The following is a 14,755-nucleotide window of genomic DNA, read 5'->3' on the forward strand; positions in this document are numbered from 1 at the left end:
GCTGTGATTCAATTTAAAAAGAATGAAGCTGGACTTGCAGAACTGGCTCGCGAGGAACTGAAACAAAGAGCCGTCTGTCTGAAAAAAACAAAGCAGGACACGTGGCTCAAAATAAATATACACATATACAAGATGGCTTCTAACGAGCTGTGCGCCGCGTCTTCTCTGCTTGTCTTCCCAGATGAAGATCTCGTTCAGCGAGTCGAGTCTGCACACCACCTTCGAGTACCCCTCGGAGAGCTCCATGATGGAGGGGGACCCCGAGAGTGACGAGGAGGAGGAGGAGGAGGAGGAGGAGGAGGCGGCCCAGCTCTTCATCCCCAGAGCCAGCTACCCCGTCTCGCCCGGCCCCCAGAGCGCCGGTAACGCCAGGAACTCGGGTGAGAACGACGGCGCTCGGCTGCTGTTCAGTAAAACAACGTGCCGACCTGCAGGGCAGCAGCTCAGGGATCCCAGAGGCTGTTAAACTGTTAGGGTTTGGTTTAGTCCACTCCCAGGGGAGCAGGGCCTGGCACCCCTGTGCGCTGTGTCAGTGGGTCTGTCCTTGTTCACTCCCAGCTCTTCTCTCACACTGAGCTTAATGGAAGACCTTTCTGACAGGCTCTTGATCAATGGGGACCCCTGCTGGAGAGGACTTGCATTGCAGCTGTGAAACCACTGCCTCTTAGCCAGCCTAGTCAAGGGCCAGTTTAATATTCAGAAATCACAGCGTCTCTTCATCCTTGTAATATTTTGGTGAAGCCTGGTCCTATTTGGTGCTGTGTCCCTGTCCTCACTTTCCCCTCCCCTGTCCAGCAGGCCTGTCCAGCTACACTCCCAAGCACTCTGTGGATTTCAACCAGTGGCAGGACCACAAGCACGAGGACAACGTTTCCTCGGGGGACTCCTCACTGGGACACGCTGACCTCTCCATGGATGAAGTGATGGTGAGTGTGTGCGACTGAGAAACGAGTCCCCAGACCAGCTGAGAATGAAAAGAAAATCCAGAGACCTTCGGGGACTCGGGGATTGTAATTAGTGTTTGAATTGGGTTCAGTTCAGCAATGCTGAAATATTACAAGGAAACGGGATAACGTTTTCACTGAAGCCCCTTTGAAGACGTTGATAAAAGCCTTGGAGCTGAAGCGCTTGTCTCTGAAGTTCATGCGTTGTGTGTCGTGGGTCATTTCTGTTAGATTTGTGCAGCTCAGACTGTGTGAAATACGTTACCTATAGATAAACATGACTCCTGTTAACAGCGATTCCTCCTGTGTGATTTTTAATAGTATTGATAAAGTTCACTCTTGTGAGTGTTTTATAATTCTGTGTAAGTACATACTAACCCTTCCGCGGCTCCCCTCTCCCCCCTCTCACTCTCTCTCTCTCTCTCTCTCTCTCAGCTGACCCCAGCAGCAGACAGCAGCTCCCTGTCGGATTTCAGCAGTGAACCCGCCCTCTATTTCTAACCAGCGCAGTCTGAGAGAACCGCGCAGCCTCTCCTTCTGAACCAGCAGAGCCTTGCTGCCTCCCTCTCTCCTCCCCAGCCGGGCCGTTTGAGGGGAGAAGCTGCTTTCCAGAGGCAGCGCGGAGCTCCGTGGAGAGGGAGCTTCTGTTGGGCTGGTTCCTGTGGCTCAGAAAGTGCTGGAGCTGAGATTTATGATCAGAGCCCAGATCCAGGCAACGACAGTGTGCCGCTATAAAACCCAACTGCCAGATCATCAGTAATGTTAATGAAAGAAATCAAAGTGTGGACTCCTCTGACAGGCAGGCTGTCCGGAGAGCTCTGGGTGTGTTAACTGGGTCCACAGCAGCTCTTGTCGTTCTCCAAGCTGTTCTGTAGGGTGGCGTTGCTATCCCAAGCCAGACAGGATGGGAATGGCTGTGTTCGCTCGCTCTGGGCTCGTTTCACTTCACCTGAAGCCTGCACCTTTTCATTGTGTCATCGAGTGTGAAGGAAGCTCCTCCTCGTTCGCTCCTCACCTGTCTGCTTCACCTCTCTGGGTTTTGTCCTGTGTAATTGATCAGTGAAGTGCCAGTCTGAAAACCCCAAATTATTCACGTCTCTGAAGAATGTTCCAGTTGTATGTCTTTGTCAGATCTTTTGTGTTAGTTTTGTGTTGTTGCTGCTCCCTCCTCATTCTTGACATGCTCACTGTTATTAGTTTGTTGTCTCGGTCCTTCCTGACGAGGGCTCTGTTCTCAGTGCTGCACTTTGTTCTCTCATGTGGTTCAGAAGCCGTTCCCTTGTCTGTTGAAGCCACGGGAATGAAGGAGACGAGAGGAGCTGGAAACGGATCGAGACAGGGCGCACTCGCTCGCTCCTCGTTTGTTTGTTATTTGCACTCTTCATTTTGCACTTGATGTGGGGAGACAGACGGCTGGGCAGTGCCTGCTCTTCATTAATATATATATAGATAGATAGATCTAGAATCTTATCAGGATGAAATAATACACAAGTCACATTGGGCTTGTTCCGGTAACATTGCTGCATCCTGCCCTTCTGTCCCTCGTACGAGGAGACTCCTGCAGATAAACGCGGCCCGTGTCAGGGCACCAGCACTCCCATGACCCTGAGTGAGCCGCAGGGCTGCGATTTGGTTCATTTCAATCCAGTATTGAGGTCTTAATCTGTACAGGTTGTGATGCACTGATACTAATAAGACTACTGTAGACTTTCCATAGCACTGAGCAGACACTGCAATATTCTCCACAGACTTTTTATGCATTAATAGATCTGTCTGGTACTTGAATCTGCTGTATTGAAGAATTTAATAATCGTATCATTTGTATCTTTATAAGATTTTTTTTCATAATATTTGTTCAACTGGAAATAATAAAAGTACTTGAAGCAGCAGCTTGCGTGGTTTTGGCGTCAGGCTGGAGGAGTGATTTCTGAGCTTCGTTTCATTTTCACAAATTGCACAACAAGATGCCACACGTATTTCTAACATGTATGTTTTATTAAAATAGACTGATTATAAAAAGGAAAAAAACATCACAGGTTTGAAAACACGGCACTCCAAGTAAAGTGTAAACCCCATTATTATTATTATTATTATTATTATTATTATTATTATGATTATGTTTAATATTTGTATTCCTGTGCTTGTTTATTCAGGGGGTGGACAGCGTGTATCATTTAATACAGTGGGTGGTTTTCCTGGGTGTCTCAGTGCTGGGGCAGGAGCCCAGTCCCTGTGCTGGACTGGTCAGCAGTGTGTGTGTGTGTGTGTGTGTGTGTGTGTGTGTGGGGGGGGCTCTGGGCTGGTCAGCAGTGTGTGTGTGTGGGGGGGGGCTCTGGGCTGGTCAGCAGTGTGTGTGTGGGGGGGCTCTGGGCTGGTCAGCAGTGTGTGTGTGTGGGGGGCTCTGGACTGGTCAGCAGTGTGTGTGTGTGTGTGTGGGGGGGGGCTCTGGACTGGTCAGCAGTGTGAGTGTGTGTGTGTGGGGGGGGGCTCTGGATTGGTCAGCAGCGTGTGTGTGTGTAGGGGGGGCTCTGGACTGGTCAGCAGTGTGTGTGAGTGGGGGGGCTCTGGACTGGTCAGCAGTGTGTGTGTGTGGCGTGTGGGGGGGGGGTTCTGGACTGGTCAGCAGTGTGTGTGAGTGGGGGGGCTCTGGACTGGTCAGCAGTGTGTGTGTGTGGCGTGTGTGGGGGGGGCTCTGGGCTGGTCAGCAGTGTGTGTGTGGGGGGGCTCTGGGCTGGTCAGCAGCGTGTGTGTGTGGGGGGCTCTGGGCTGGTCAGCAGCGTGTGTGTGTGGGGGGCTCTGGGCTGGTCAGCAGCGTGTGTGTGGGGGGGCTCTGGGTTGGTCAGCAGCGTGTGTGTGTGTGTGTGTGTGGGGGGGGGGGGGGGGGGGTCTGGGTCTCTCAGGAGTCCTTGTGGGCGCTGTGGCTCAAGGTGCCTTTGCTCAGACTCCCTGCCTCCCTCTTCAGCACGTTCAGCAGCGTCTGAGAGCTCTCCAGGATCTGACAAGCAAACACAATGCAATGTCAGTTTACATAGTGTCTACTTTCACACAAAGCAAGACATTGTGCTTTAGAGGATATAACAGAGTAAAAGACATTAACATTAATACAAGTACAACCAACTAATAAGAAAACAATAATAGCCCTGGTATTGAATTCCTCAGTGTGGGAGCGCAGTATCCCTGGTATTGAATTCCTCAGTGTGGGAGCGCAGTATCCCTGGTATTGAATTCCTCAGTGTGGGAGCGCAGTATCCCTGGTATTGAATTCCTCAGTGTCAGAGCGCAGTATCCCTGGTATTGAATTCCTCAGTGTGGGAGCGCAGTATCCCTGGTATTGAATTCCTCAGTGTCGGAGTGCAGTATCCCTGGTATTGAATTCCTCAGTGTCAGAGCGCAGTATCCCTGGTATTGAATTCCTCAGTGTGGGAGCGCAGTATCCCTGGTATTGAATTCCTCAGTGTCGGAGCGCAGTATCCCTGGTATTGAATTCCTCAGTGTCAGAGCGCAGTATCCCTGGTATTGAATTCCTCAGTGTCGGAGCGCAGTATCCCTGGTATTGAATTCCTCAGTGTGGGAGCGCAGTATCCCTGGTATTGAATTCCTCAGTGTCAGTGCGCAGTATCCCTGGTATTGAATTCCTCAGTGTGGGAGCGCAGTATCCCTGGTATTGAATTCCTCAGTGTCGGAGCGCAGTATCCCTGGTATTGAATTCCTCAGTGTGGGAGCGCAGTATCCCTGGTATTGAATTCCTCAGTGTGGGAGCGCAGTATCCCTGGTATTGAATTCCTCAGTGTGGGAGCGCAGTATCCCTGGTATTGAATTCCTCAGTGTGGGAGCGCAGTATCCCTGGTATTGAATTCCTCAGTGTCAGTGCGCAGTATCCCTGGTATTGAATTCCTCAGTGTCGGAGCGCAGTATCCCTGGTATTGAATTCCTCAGTGTCAGAGCGCAGTATCCCTGGTATTGAATTCCTCAGTGTCAGAGCGCAGTATCCCTGGTATTGAATTCCTCAGTGTCAGAGCGCAGTATCCCTGGTATTGAATTCCTCAGTGTCAGAGCGCAGTATCCCTGGTATTGAATTCCTCAGTGTGGGAGCGCAGTATCCCTGGTATTGAATTCCTCAGTGTCAGTGCGCAGTATCCCTGGTATTGAATTCCTCAGTGTCAGAGCGCAGTATCCCTGGTATTGAATTCCTCAGTGTCGGAGCGCAGTATCCCTGGTATTGAATTCCTCAGTGTGGGAGCGCAGTATCCCTGGTATTGAATTCCTCAGTGTGGGAGCGCAGTATCCCTGGTATTGAATTCCTCAGTGTCAGAGCGTATTGAATTGGGTTTGTTGTTAATTTGATATGGACTGGGGCGGCCATTTGATGGGTTGCAAATAAAGATTCAACACATGAAAGGGTGCGTCTCAAATGCCCTGTCCAGCCAGAAGCAGCAACTACAGCCCAAGCACATGCACGTCAAGTGACCACATTCATTTGTCATGGGGGCTGCCCCGTGCACTCTGTGGGGCTCCAACACATGTTTTCAACACATGAATCTACTTCCAAGGGTAACATACTCTCAGTGCAGAACAGCAAAACCAGCCCTTGTACTACTAGATTGGTGTGTACTGTTGATATGAGCCCAAGCTGCAATACCCCTGTGACTGGCCTGTGTGATCAGTGTGTCCCTGAGCAGCACTGTACCCCCCCCCCCCAGCAGCAGCTCTCTAGTGGCTAAGCTGTTGTTTTTAATAAAAGACTAAAGGCAGGGTGGGAGGGCTGGGAGTTCATCTTCCCTGCATTCCATAATAAAGAGCTGTTCCTTCTGTTAAAGAAATTACCTCTCCTAGTGCAGCATGATCTTTAATAACAAGATCACTGTCCTGTTTGTACACCAGCAGCCCCACACACACTGACGCACACACACACACTGACGCACGCACTGACACACGCACACACACACACACACGCACACACAGACTGACGCATGCACACACGCACACTGACGCACACACACGCGCACGCACACTGACGCACACACACGCACACACCTCGTTTCACCCCTGGCTCACCTTCATGTAGGCTGCCTCGGTCTCAGCGATGGTGCGGTCGAAGTCATTGCGTGATGCCAGCTTGCGCGCCAGGCTCTCGTTGACGCGGCTCAGCTTCTCCGTCAGGATGCGGATGTCGTTCTGCAGCTTCGTCTTCTCCTCCTCCTCCTGCAGGATCTGCCGGTTGAGCTCCTCGCGCTTGGAGCACAGCTCCTCGATGCCTGAGGAAACACCACGGGAGCAGTCAGCACTGAGAGAGACACGAGGAACAGGGTCTGCCTGCTACACACCAGCATGCAATTACAAAGGGCAACTCTTTAGGGGAGAGCAGGCTTGTACTGCCCAGCAATCAGCTGTTTCATGTTTTTCCATTGCTGAGTGAATGCTTTCCAGGCTGCTGTTTCACTTCACCAGCAAGCACAGGTTAGCTGGGCACAGGTATCTTTTGCAATGCTGTTTTGCTCAGCCCAGTCACTACAGTGCAGACCCGGTTTTGAATGCCTGGAATAGCACAGTGATACAGTAAGAGAGCACAGCTAGTCTGAGATTGCACTACCGGGAGAATAACCCAGGACCAGATCAACCTGTACAGAGCAAACAGACCCACACAATACAACTACTGACACGGAGAACACAAGAGAACCCAACGACAGAAACCGAGGCAGCTGGAAAAACACACAGAAACCAAACCCTTTTGTATGATGCTGTTCAACTTGTCCAGAGTGAACAACCGCACAATCTAGACAGGATCGCTGTGTTACTGAAGTTCACTCAAGACGCAGGCAGCGCAGCAGCACCTGTACAGAGCAGGGCTAATTCAATCTCGCTGCTGGAACAGACGGGCCCCGAGTCAAAGCCAGTGTTATCTCTAATCACAGCGCCGCACCTGAATCACAGGAGGGCCCGCACGTCGGTTTTATTCAATTTGTTTAGAGTACTTTTTAATTTGTTTTATTAACATCATTTGATCTGCCGAACTTTTATTTGTTAACCTCAAGACAATACGCACATACCTGGATGTACACAGAAATCCGATTACATGCCAGTTACACTCCGATATCTGAGTTAGTGCTGTACTAAGTTTTCTTAGCTGCTCAAAGCTGACAGCATCCCTAAATCGAGCAGTAACCCGGCTAGTCTATATTGAGTAGTAGTGTGGCTGCAGATTAAACGAACCCCCTTCTTCTCTCCTCCTCCCGCATTCCCGTTACCTACACTTGACCAGCTCGTTGTTGTATGTCTGCAGCGCCGCTCCTTGCTGTGTCATTCTGCCTGGCTCTGGGCGGAGTTGCTTCGCCTGCGGCTGCAGAGATACACGGTTCGTCTCCACCGGTTTCTGAAGAACCGAGAACTGAGGCACTTTGTTCGCCGCACCGGTTCCGTTTACTCGAGTCTGGACTTGATGAACCCGCCAGCTGTCTCCGTGGAGCCGTCAGTCTCTAACTCGCCCAGCCGCCTCGGTAAACAGACGGCACAGTGTGTTGCCCGGTCGCGTTTCTTGTATGATTGTCTCTCACGCTATCTCTGCCCGGCCTCCCGTTTGCTATCCCACAGCTCTGGGTAATTATTACTTATCCTCCCGCTCTGTTTCCAGGGTAACCGCTTCGCAACTTAAACCGTCACCACTTCCGCCACACTTTGTGTGCCCTGTTCTGGTGCGTCATCAAAACGCGTCGAAGGCTTAAAGAAAGCCGCGACTTGTTAATTTCTGCAATATTATCAACGACTACCTACTTGTAAAACCAAATACATAAAATCCAGTTCGATTTATACCGGCTTTTTAATTAAATTGCGTGCAAGTAACCAAATAATAACTATATTGCGGTGGTGTTTTTTTTCTATATATTAAATGGACCGTTGTTATGTTGCCGTTTACAATTGTGACATTTAGTTTATTACAGCGACAAGAATTATTCTTCTAATTTTTTTTTTAACACTTTAGTACTACACTGTTCCCCCGGATTGTAAGTCCTCGCAGCCTCATGGCCTCGCTTCTGCAGCAGGCGAGCGGCGCTGAGCTGTCAGCTGCTTGGAGCACACTGAGCTCCGGTCTGGTACCCGCCTCAGCCCTCGGACTGGTGAGTACAGCACCGCCGGTGAACAGCACTGCGCCTTCATCGTGCACGGTATAGCAGTGCTAAAGTCATTAAACACTGCTGTTCATTCCAAACCACATCTGTACACAAATACTATTATAACTGCGGCCATTCATTCGCCTTACAGCGTTTAAAACGAAAACTTGAACTGTCGTAGTCAAATTATTTATAATTCCGCCAAGGGTGGAGCATTTTAAGTGCGTATGTATTGCAGAAGCCATGACATGTACCATGCTATATACCTAAAACTTTGTAACAGGGTTATATTGTACTGTAACACTGTGGCTGATCAAGCTTGCATTAAAACCTGGAATGGATCAAACCGCTATGAAGTGGGACTCTCGTTTCTATCCCTGGATTGCAAACTGTTGTTGTACACTAACTGCATTCCCTCCCCAGGTGAGGCCTGGCTCAGACTCCAGTGCAGCGGCGGGCCCCTCCTCTCCCGAGGCCCTGCGTCAGGCTGTGGAGGTGCTGTGTGGCTGGGGGCTGGAGGGCTGCGTGGAGGAGTGGTATCTGGAGGTGCTGCAGACAGACCTGCAGCGCAGCGTGGTCCCCGAGTTCTGGAGCGGTCTAGAGCAGCCGGAGAACGGGCTGAACGAGAGGCAGCGGGCGGGGCTCCTGCTCTCCGCCTTCCGGACCCTGAGGGGCCGGCTGGAGCCTTACCTGCGCGGCCTGGCCCTGCTGGGGGGCTGGGAGGAGGCAGGGACCCTGCCGGGGCTGGGGGCCGAGGCGCTCAGGGAGAAGGTGTTCACCCTCCTCAGGGCCATCCTGCTGTTCTCCCCGGGGCCCGCGCTCGGGGACAGCGTGCAGGAGTTCTACGCGCGCACGTTCCGCGTGCACATGAAACTGCGGCGGGAGAGGGAGAGAGACCGGGGGGGCAGAGAGCAGGACAGCCTCATGGAGGAGACGCTGGGCAGCAGCAGCATCGCCACTGAAGAGGTCAGCGAGGAGGAGGAGGAGGAGGAGGAGGGGGGCTCGGCAGGGCTGTGTCCGGGCTGCAGGGTCGACAGGGGGCAGTGCTGGTGTCTGGAGGCCATGGAGCAACTGGAGCATCTCAGGCAGATACTGTAAGTGAAACAGAGTGACTGTGTGAAGCAGTGAAGGTACAGTGACTGTGTGAAGCAGTGAAGGTACAGTGACTGTGTGAAGCAGTGAAGGTACAGTGACTGTGTGAAGCAGTGAAGGTACAGTGACTGTGTGAAGCAGTGAAGGTACAGTGACTGTGTGAAGCAGTGAAGGTACAGTGACTGTGTGAAGCAGTGAAGGTACAGTGACTGTGTGAAGCAGTGCTGTGTTGTCATAGCAGATACAGATGCCTCTCTGTTCTCGCAGCACCAGCCTGCATCTCCTGGAGAGGGTGAGCTCCGACGCCGTCACCACCATCCTGCACAAACTGATTGAGCAGCGCATGGAGGCGCGCTGCCGGGGGGAGTACGAGCGCTCCTTCCTCAATGACTTCCAGGAGGTAAGACTGACACCCTGAAGCCCAGGTAGCAGCAGGGAGCTTTGCTGTATCTCTCCCCTCTCTGTGTCTCTCTCTCTCTCCCAGTGGCTGGAGAAGGTGAATGGCTGGCTGAGCAAGGTGTTCCTGAGCCAGACGCAGTCCCTCGAGGGCGATGCCACCCTGAAGCGCTGGCGCTGCCACATGCACAGCTTCTTCTACCTCATCTACGTGAGCATGCGCATCGAGGAGCTCTTCAGCATCATCCGTGGTGAGGGCTGTCTCCAGAGACACACACCTTCATTCACACTCCAGTGCTTCATACATAGACACGGGTTGCTTTTCCCCTTGCAGATTTCCCTGATTCCAAACCTGCTATTGAGGATCTGAAGTACTGCCTGGAACGGACCGGTCAGAGACAGCAGCTGCTGACATCACTGAAAGCTGCCATGGAGACCCGCCTCCTCCACCCAGGTGACTGATGGCATTGCGTTGACTCGTTTCTCTCCTGTCAGCAGTTATCAGGGATGACGAGAAGCCCTGTGCTGCTTCTTATCCAGTGAGCTCCGGATCTTTCTTTGTGTTTCATTTCAGGAGTGCACACCTCTGACATCATCACTCTGTACATCTCAGCCATCATGGCTCTGCGGGAGCTGGACCCCTCCATGGTCATCCTGCAAGTGGCCTGTGAGCCCATCCGCAAGTACCTGAGGTACAGCACAGTACACACACAGGGCACAGCACAGTACACACACAGAGCACACACAGTATAAACACAGGGTACAGCACAGTACACAGCACAGTACACACACAGGGCACAGCACGCTGTCTCCATGGCCATCCTGCAAGTGAAACACACAGCACAGCTCTGTGCACCATACACCGCCCACACCATCGTAAGAGACAGCCCTGAGTTGCAGGGAGCTGCTGTGTTGGAAGGGGATTGAGCTGTAGCTTAACGGCTCTATTTGCTCCCGGTGTGCCAGGACGCGGGAGGACACGGTGCGGCAGATAGTGGCCGGCCTCACGGGGGACACAGAGGGCTCCAGCGAGCTGGCCAATGAGCTGTCGAAGGCTGACCCCGTGACCCTGGAGCACGGACAGGACAGTGACGAGGAGACGGCTGGCCCTGAGGAGTGGCTCCCTGACCCCATCGACGCAGAGGCAGGTCTGTAACCGCTCCGAGATTCCTGTGCACTTTGCACACATCACAGCACTGTTTCTCCTTTCATTGTTTTGTGTTCCTCCCCAGACAAGTGTGGCTCGAAGCGTCGCTCGTCTGACATCATCAGCCTGCTGGTCAGTATCTACGGCAGTAAGGAACTTTTCATCAGCGAGTACCGGAGCGTGCTGGCTGACCGACTTATACACCAGCTCAGCTACAACACGGCCAGGTCAGCACACACGCAGCCCAAGCAGCTGCTGCAGTGGGTGTGCTGCTGTGTGCGTTTAAAAAGTGACTTGCACATGAGTGATCTGAGAACACTGAGACACAGACAGTTTAAATACTACAATAATGCATTGTCTTTGTGTGTGTGTGTGTCTGTGTGCGTGTGCGTGTGTGTGTGGGCAGGTATTACTGTCAATGTGCAGACAAAATTTGAGAAAACGTCCCCACTTTGTAAAACACCTTTTTAAGAACTAAGTATGCCTTCAGAGAAAGTGCCAAAGTATTTAGTTTGTTGTCATCTTTCACCCTGTGTGGAGTTTTGTCTGAGTGGAGTTAGAAATAGTAAATCAAAATATAGTGAGAGTCAATGAGAAGTCCCCACAGATACAGGAATGCACACATGCGTGTGCTGGTGGAGCAGTTAGTAACCCTGGTGTGTTTCTGCGTGTTTGCACTGACAGGGAGATTCGCAATGTTGAGCTGTTGAAGCTGCGCTTCGGGGAGTCCCACCTGCACTTTTGTGAGGTCATGCTGAAGGTAGGGGGGCTCAGCGGGGGGGGGGTCATGCTGAAGGTAGGGGGGCTCAGCGGGGGGTCATTCTGAAGGTAGGGGGGCTCAGCGGGGGGTCATGCTGAAGGTAGGTGGGCTCAGCGGGGGGTCATTCTGAAGGTAGGGGGGTTCAGCGGGGGGTCATGCTGAAGGTAGGGGGGCTCAGCGGGGGGCTCATGCTGAAGGTAGGGGGGCTCAGCGGGGGGCTCATGCTGAAGGTAGGGGGGCTCAGCGGGGGGTCATGCTGAAGGTAGGGGGGCTCAGGGGGGGTCATGCTGAAGGTAGGGGGGCTCAGCGGGGGGTCATGCTGAAGGTAGGGGGGCTCAGCGGGGGGCTCATGCTGAAGGTAGGGGGGCTCAGCGGGGGGTCATGCTGAAGGTAGGGGGGCTCAGCGGGGGGGTCATGCTGAAGGTAGGGGCTCAGCAGGGGGGGATCAGCCCTTCCTTTAGGGGTCAGGTTTAAACCTCTTTCTCTTCCCTCTCCAGGACGTGGCGGACTCGCGGCGCATCAACAGCAACGTGGCAGACGAGGAGATGAAGCTGCCGGAGGAGCAGCGCTCGCCCCTCCCCCTGAGCGCCCTGATCATGTCCAGCGAGTTCTGGCCCCCCCTCAAGGAGGAGAAGCTGGAGCTGCCGGCGCCCATCAAGGAGGTCATGGAGAGCTTCACCAAGAGATACGAGAAGCTCAAGGTAACGAGCATTTCTGCACACAGGTCTGTGGGGACCGCGGCGCACTGGAGACACTAGGGGGCTGAGATCTGTACACAAAAATACACAGAGTAAAATAAACTGTGAATGCTGCTACAGAGCAAGAATGAACCCAGGCTTGCTTGAAGGACTTGCCGTGCCTGCAGTGTTGTTTGTTACTGGAACCGTCGGCCGTTTCATTTTCTTCACACACCAGTCAAGTACTGTGTTGCAGGAGCTGCTTTGCACAAGGTCCCCTGTGTATGGCAGTGGTGGTGCCGGTGGTTCTGACGGAGCCCTGTCTGTGTCATTGTCTTCCCAGGCTATGCGCACTCTGAGCTGGAAGCCCCACCTGGGCTCAGTCACTCTGGACCTGGAGCTGGGAGACCGCACGCTGTCCAACCTGTCTGTCTCTCCCGTCCACGCAGCCATCATCATGCACTTCCAGGACAGGAGTGAGTGCAGCCGGCCTGCTGGGGGCTATTGCTATTGGGAGATTGTCTGTGTGTGTGGTATGGTGTGGTGTGGGTGGTATGTGTGTCTGTGGTATGGTGTGGTATGGGTGGTGTGTGTGTGTGTGTGTGGTATGGGTGGTGTGGTGTATGGTCTCACCGGGCTCCTCTCTCTGCCCTGCCCTGCCCCAGGCTCCTGGACCCTGGAGGAGCTGGGTGAAGCTCTGTGTGTGTCAGTGTGTGTCTGTGTGTGTGGTATGGTGTGTGCGTGCGTGTGGTATGGTGTGGTATGGGTGGTGTGGTGTATGGTCTCACCGGGCTCCTCTCTCTGCCCTGCCCCAGGCTCCTGGACCCTGGAGGAGCTGGGTGAAGCTCTGGAGATGCCCACCTCAGTGCTGCGCAGGAGGATGACTCTGTGGCAGCAGCAGGGCGTGCTGAGGGAGGAGCCGGCAGGCACCTTCGTGGTCGTGGAGAAGGCGCAGTGCGAGCGTCCCGAGAAGAACGTGGTGCTGCTGGAGAGCGACGAGGAGGGCGAGTCCAACATGGCCACACAGTCCGAGCAGAAGGAGGAGAAACTGCAGGTACAGCACAGCTTTACACAGCGCTGACACTGCAGGTACAGCACAGCTTTACACAGCGCTGACACTGCAGGTACAGCACAGCTTTACACAGCGCTGACACTGCAGGTACAGCACAGCTTTACACAGCGCTGACACTGCAGGTACAGCACAGCTTTACACAGCGCTGACACTGCAGGTACAGCACAGCTTTACACAGCGCTGACACTGCAGGTACAGCACAGCTTTACACAGCGCTGACACTGCAGGTACAGCACAGCTTTACACAGCGCTGACACTGCAGGTACAGCACAGCTTTACACAGCGCTGACACTGCAGGTACAGCACAGCTTTACACAGCGCTGACACTGCAGGTACAGCACAGCTTTACACAGCGCTGACACTGCAGGTACAGCACAGCTTTACACAGCGCTGACACTGCAGGTACAGCACAGCTTTACACAGCGCTGACACTGCAGGTACAGCACAGCTTTACACAGCGCTGACACTGCAGGTACAGCACAGCTTTACACAGCGCTGACACTGCAGGTACAGCACAGCTTTACACAGCACTGACACTGTATTGCCCTGCCCTGTACTCCCCTGCCCTGCGCTGCACTGTGTGTTGTGTTGTTGCAGATGTTCTGGGCTTACATCCAGGCCATGCTGACGAACCTGGACTCCATGAGCCTGGAGCGGATTCACAACATGCTCAAGATGTTTGTCACCATGGGCCCCGTCGTCACGGAGATGGACATCCAGGAGCTGCAGGCCTTCCTCCAGACGAAGGTTCGAGACCAGCAGCTCCTCTCCTCAGGGGGCGTCTACCGGCTCCCCAAGTCCCCAAACTGAGCCCCCTGGAGCCCAGCTCCCCAGCCCTGCCCGCCGGGGGTCCCGGGCCCCGTCAGGTCACTGCACTGGCACTCATTAAAAGGCACAGCCTATGGCTCCAGACTACATTGGTATGTTTAGAATTGGGTTACAATAGTTTGAGCCCTTCCAGGTTTTACTAAGACACACCTACGCTCGGACACAGCATGCAGCGAAGACGCATGTGCAGCAAAACACTGAAAATATACACTGAACCCGTCATGAGCTGGGATGAGCTGGGATCTGCATGTTCACGGAAGGGGTCCGAGCCCGTTTAATACAAGCAGCTGTCGAGAGGAACCAGACGCCACCACGGACTTTACCTTTTTATAGAAAGCAGTGATCCTCTTGCTGTGTGTGCTGAAGGGTGGTGCTGTGATTCACAATAAAAATGAATGATATTTGACAGTTCAGCTGCACCACTTGTTTGTATTTTGAGTGAGTACATGGAAGCATGAAACAGATGGGAGGGTGAGACCAAGGGCACACTGAGGGCCAACTCCACAAGCCTCTTTCAGTGACCCAGAGAAGCACGCTTTAAAACACTGTCTCTACCACAAGAGCTTCTGTCCAAATCAAATGTAATTCTCTCCTGGGTCAGTCAGACACCCCTCCTGTCTCTGTGGCTCCCCCTGTCCCCTCCCCTCCTCTCCAGCACCGCTATCGGTCTGTTTCTCTCTCCTGGGTCAGTCAGACACCCCTCCTGTCTCTGTGGCTCCCCCTGTCCCCTCCC

General features: G+C 53.3%; 3 protein-coding genes across 4 annotated transcripts in view; 2 read left to right on the forward strand and 1 right to left on the reverse strand.

Annotated features, from left to right (window-relative positions):
- LOC117396687 (taperin) overlaps window positions 1-2,841 on the forward strand; it is an 11,308-nt gene extending 8,467 nt beyond the window's left edge. The window contains exons 2-4 of one of the 2 annotated variants that reach the window (XM_059005318.1): window positions 182-380; window positions 796-926; window positions 1,380-2,841. In XM_059005318.1, the coding sequence (XP_058861301.1) occupies window positions 182-380; window positions 796-926; window positions 1,380-1,445 (396 nt within the window). In that variant the 3' untranslated portion in view covers window positions 1,446-2,841. The remainder of the gene's footprint in view (window positions 1-181; window positions 381-795; window positions 927-1,379) is intronic. The other variant, XM_059005319.1, reaches the window with a different exon arrangement.
- Window positions 2,842-2,918: 77 nt separating this feature from the next.
- Window positions 2,919-7,325, reverse strand: LOC117964708 (microtubule nucleation factor SSNA1-like). The gene is made up of 3 exons (XM_034909148.2): window positions 7,194-7,325; window positions 6,000-6,199; window positions 2,919-3,939 (listed from the first exon to the last, which is right to left on the reverse strand). Exons 1-3 carry the CDS (start codon window positions 7,243-7,245, stop codon window positions 3,841-3,843), a joined length of 351 nt encoding a protein of 116 aa, XP_034765039.1. The 5' UTR covers window positions 7,246-7,325; the 3' UTR covers window positions 2,919-3,840.
- Window positions 7,326-7,380: 55 nt separating this feature from the next.
- Window positions 7,381-14,433, forward strand: LOC117396688 (anaphase-promoting complex subunit 2). The gene is made up of 14 exons (XM_059005320.1): window positions 7,381-7,538; window positions 7,921-8,056; window positions 8,474-9,144; window positions 9,410-9,542; window positions 9,627-9,789; window positions 9,873-9,992; window positions 10,113-10,230; window positions 10,505-10,686; window positions 10,771-10,912; window positions 11,370-11,445; window positions 11,943-12,146; window positions 12,466-12,598; window positions 12,938-13,176; window positions 13,792-14,433. Exons 1-14 carry the CDS (start codon window positions 7,381-7,383, stop codon window positions 14,002-14,004), a joined length of 2,688 nt encoding a protein of 895 aa, XP_058861303.1. The 3' UTR covers window positions 14,005-14,433.
- The last annotated feature ends 322 nt before the right edge of the window (window positions 14,434-14,755 follow it).

Source organism: Acipenser ruthenus, chromosome 31, assembly GCF_902713425.1.
Source record: "Acipenser ruthenus chromosome 31, fAciRut3.2 maternal haplotype, whole genome shotgun sequence".
NCBI classification, from domain to species: Eukaryota; Metazoa; Chordata; class Actinopteri; order Acipenseriformes; family Acipenseridae; genus Acipenser; species Acipenser ruthenus.

What these genes read in the sequence shown, in the direction of transcription:
- LOC117396688 (XM_059005320.1), top strand. Translation starts at nt 7,381, where the DNA reads ATGAACCCGCCAGCTGTCTCCGTGGAGCCGTCAGTCTCTAACTCGCCC. An exon ending in GAGCATCTCAGGCAGATACT is followed by an intron (nt 9,145 to 9,409) that starts GTAAGTGAAACA and finishes CTGTTCTCGCAG; the next exon opens with CACCAGCCTGCATCTCCTGG. An exon ending in AGAAGGAGGAGAAACTGCAG is followed by an intron (nt 13,177 to 13,791) that starts GTACAGCACAGC and finishes GTGTTGTTGCAG; the next exon opens with ATGTTCTGGGCTTACATCCA.
- LOC117964708 (XM_034909148.2), bottom strand. Translation starts at nt 7,245, where the DNA reads ATGACACAGCAAGGAGCGGCGCTGCAGACATACAACAACGAGCTGGTC. An exon ending in CAACAACGAGCTGGTCAAGT is followed by an intron (nt 6,200 to 7,193) that starts GTAGGTAACGGG and finishes GTGTTTCCTCAG; the next exon opens with GCATCGAGGAGCTGTGCTCC. An exon ending in CCGAGGCAGCCTACATGAAG is followed by an intron (nt 3,940 to 5,999) that starts GTGAGCCAGGGG and finishes TTTGCTTGTCAG; the next exon opens with ATCCTGGAGAGCTCTCAGAC.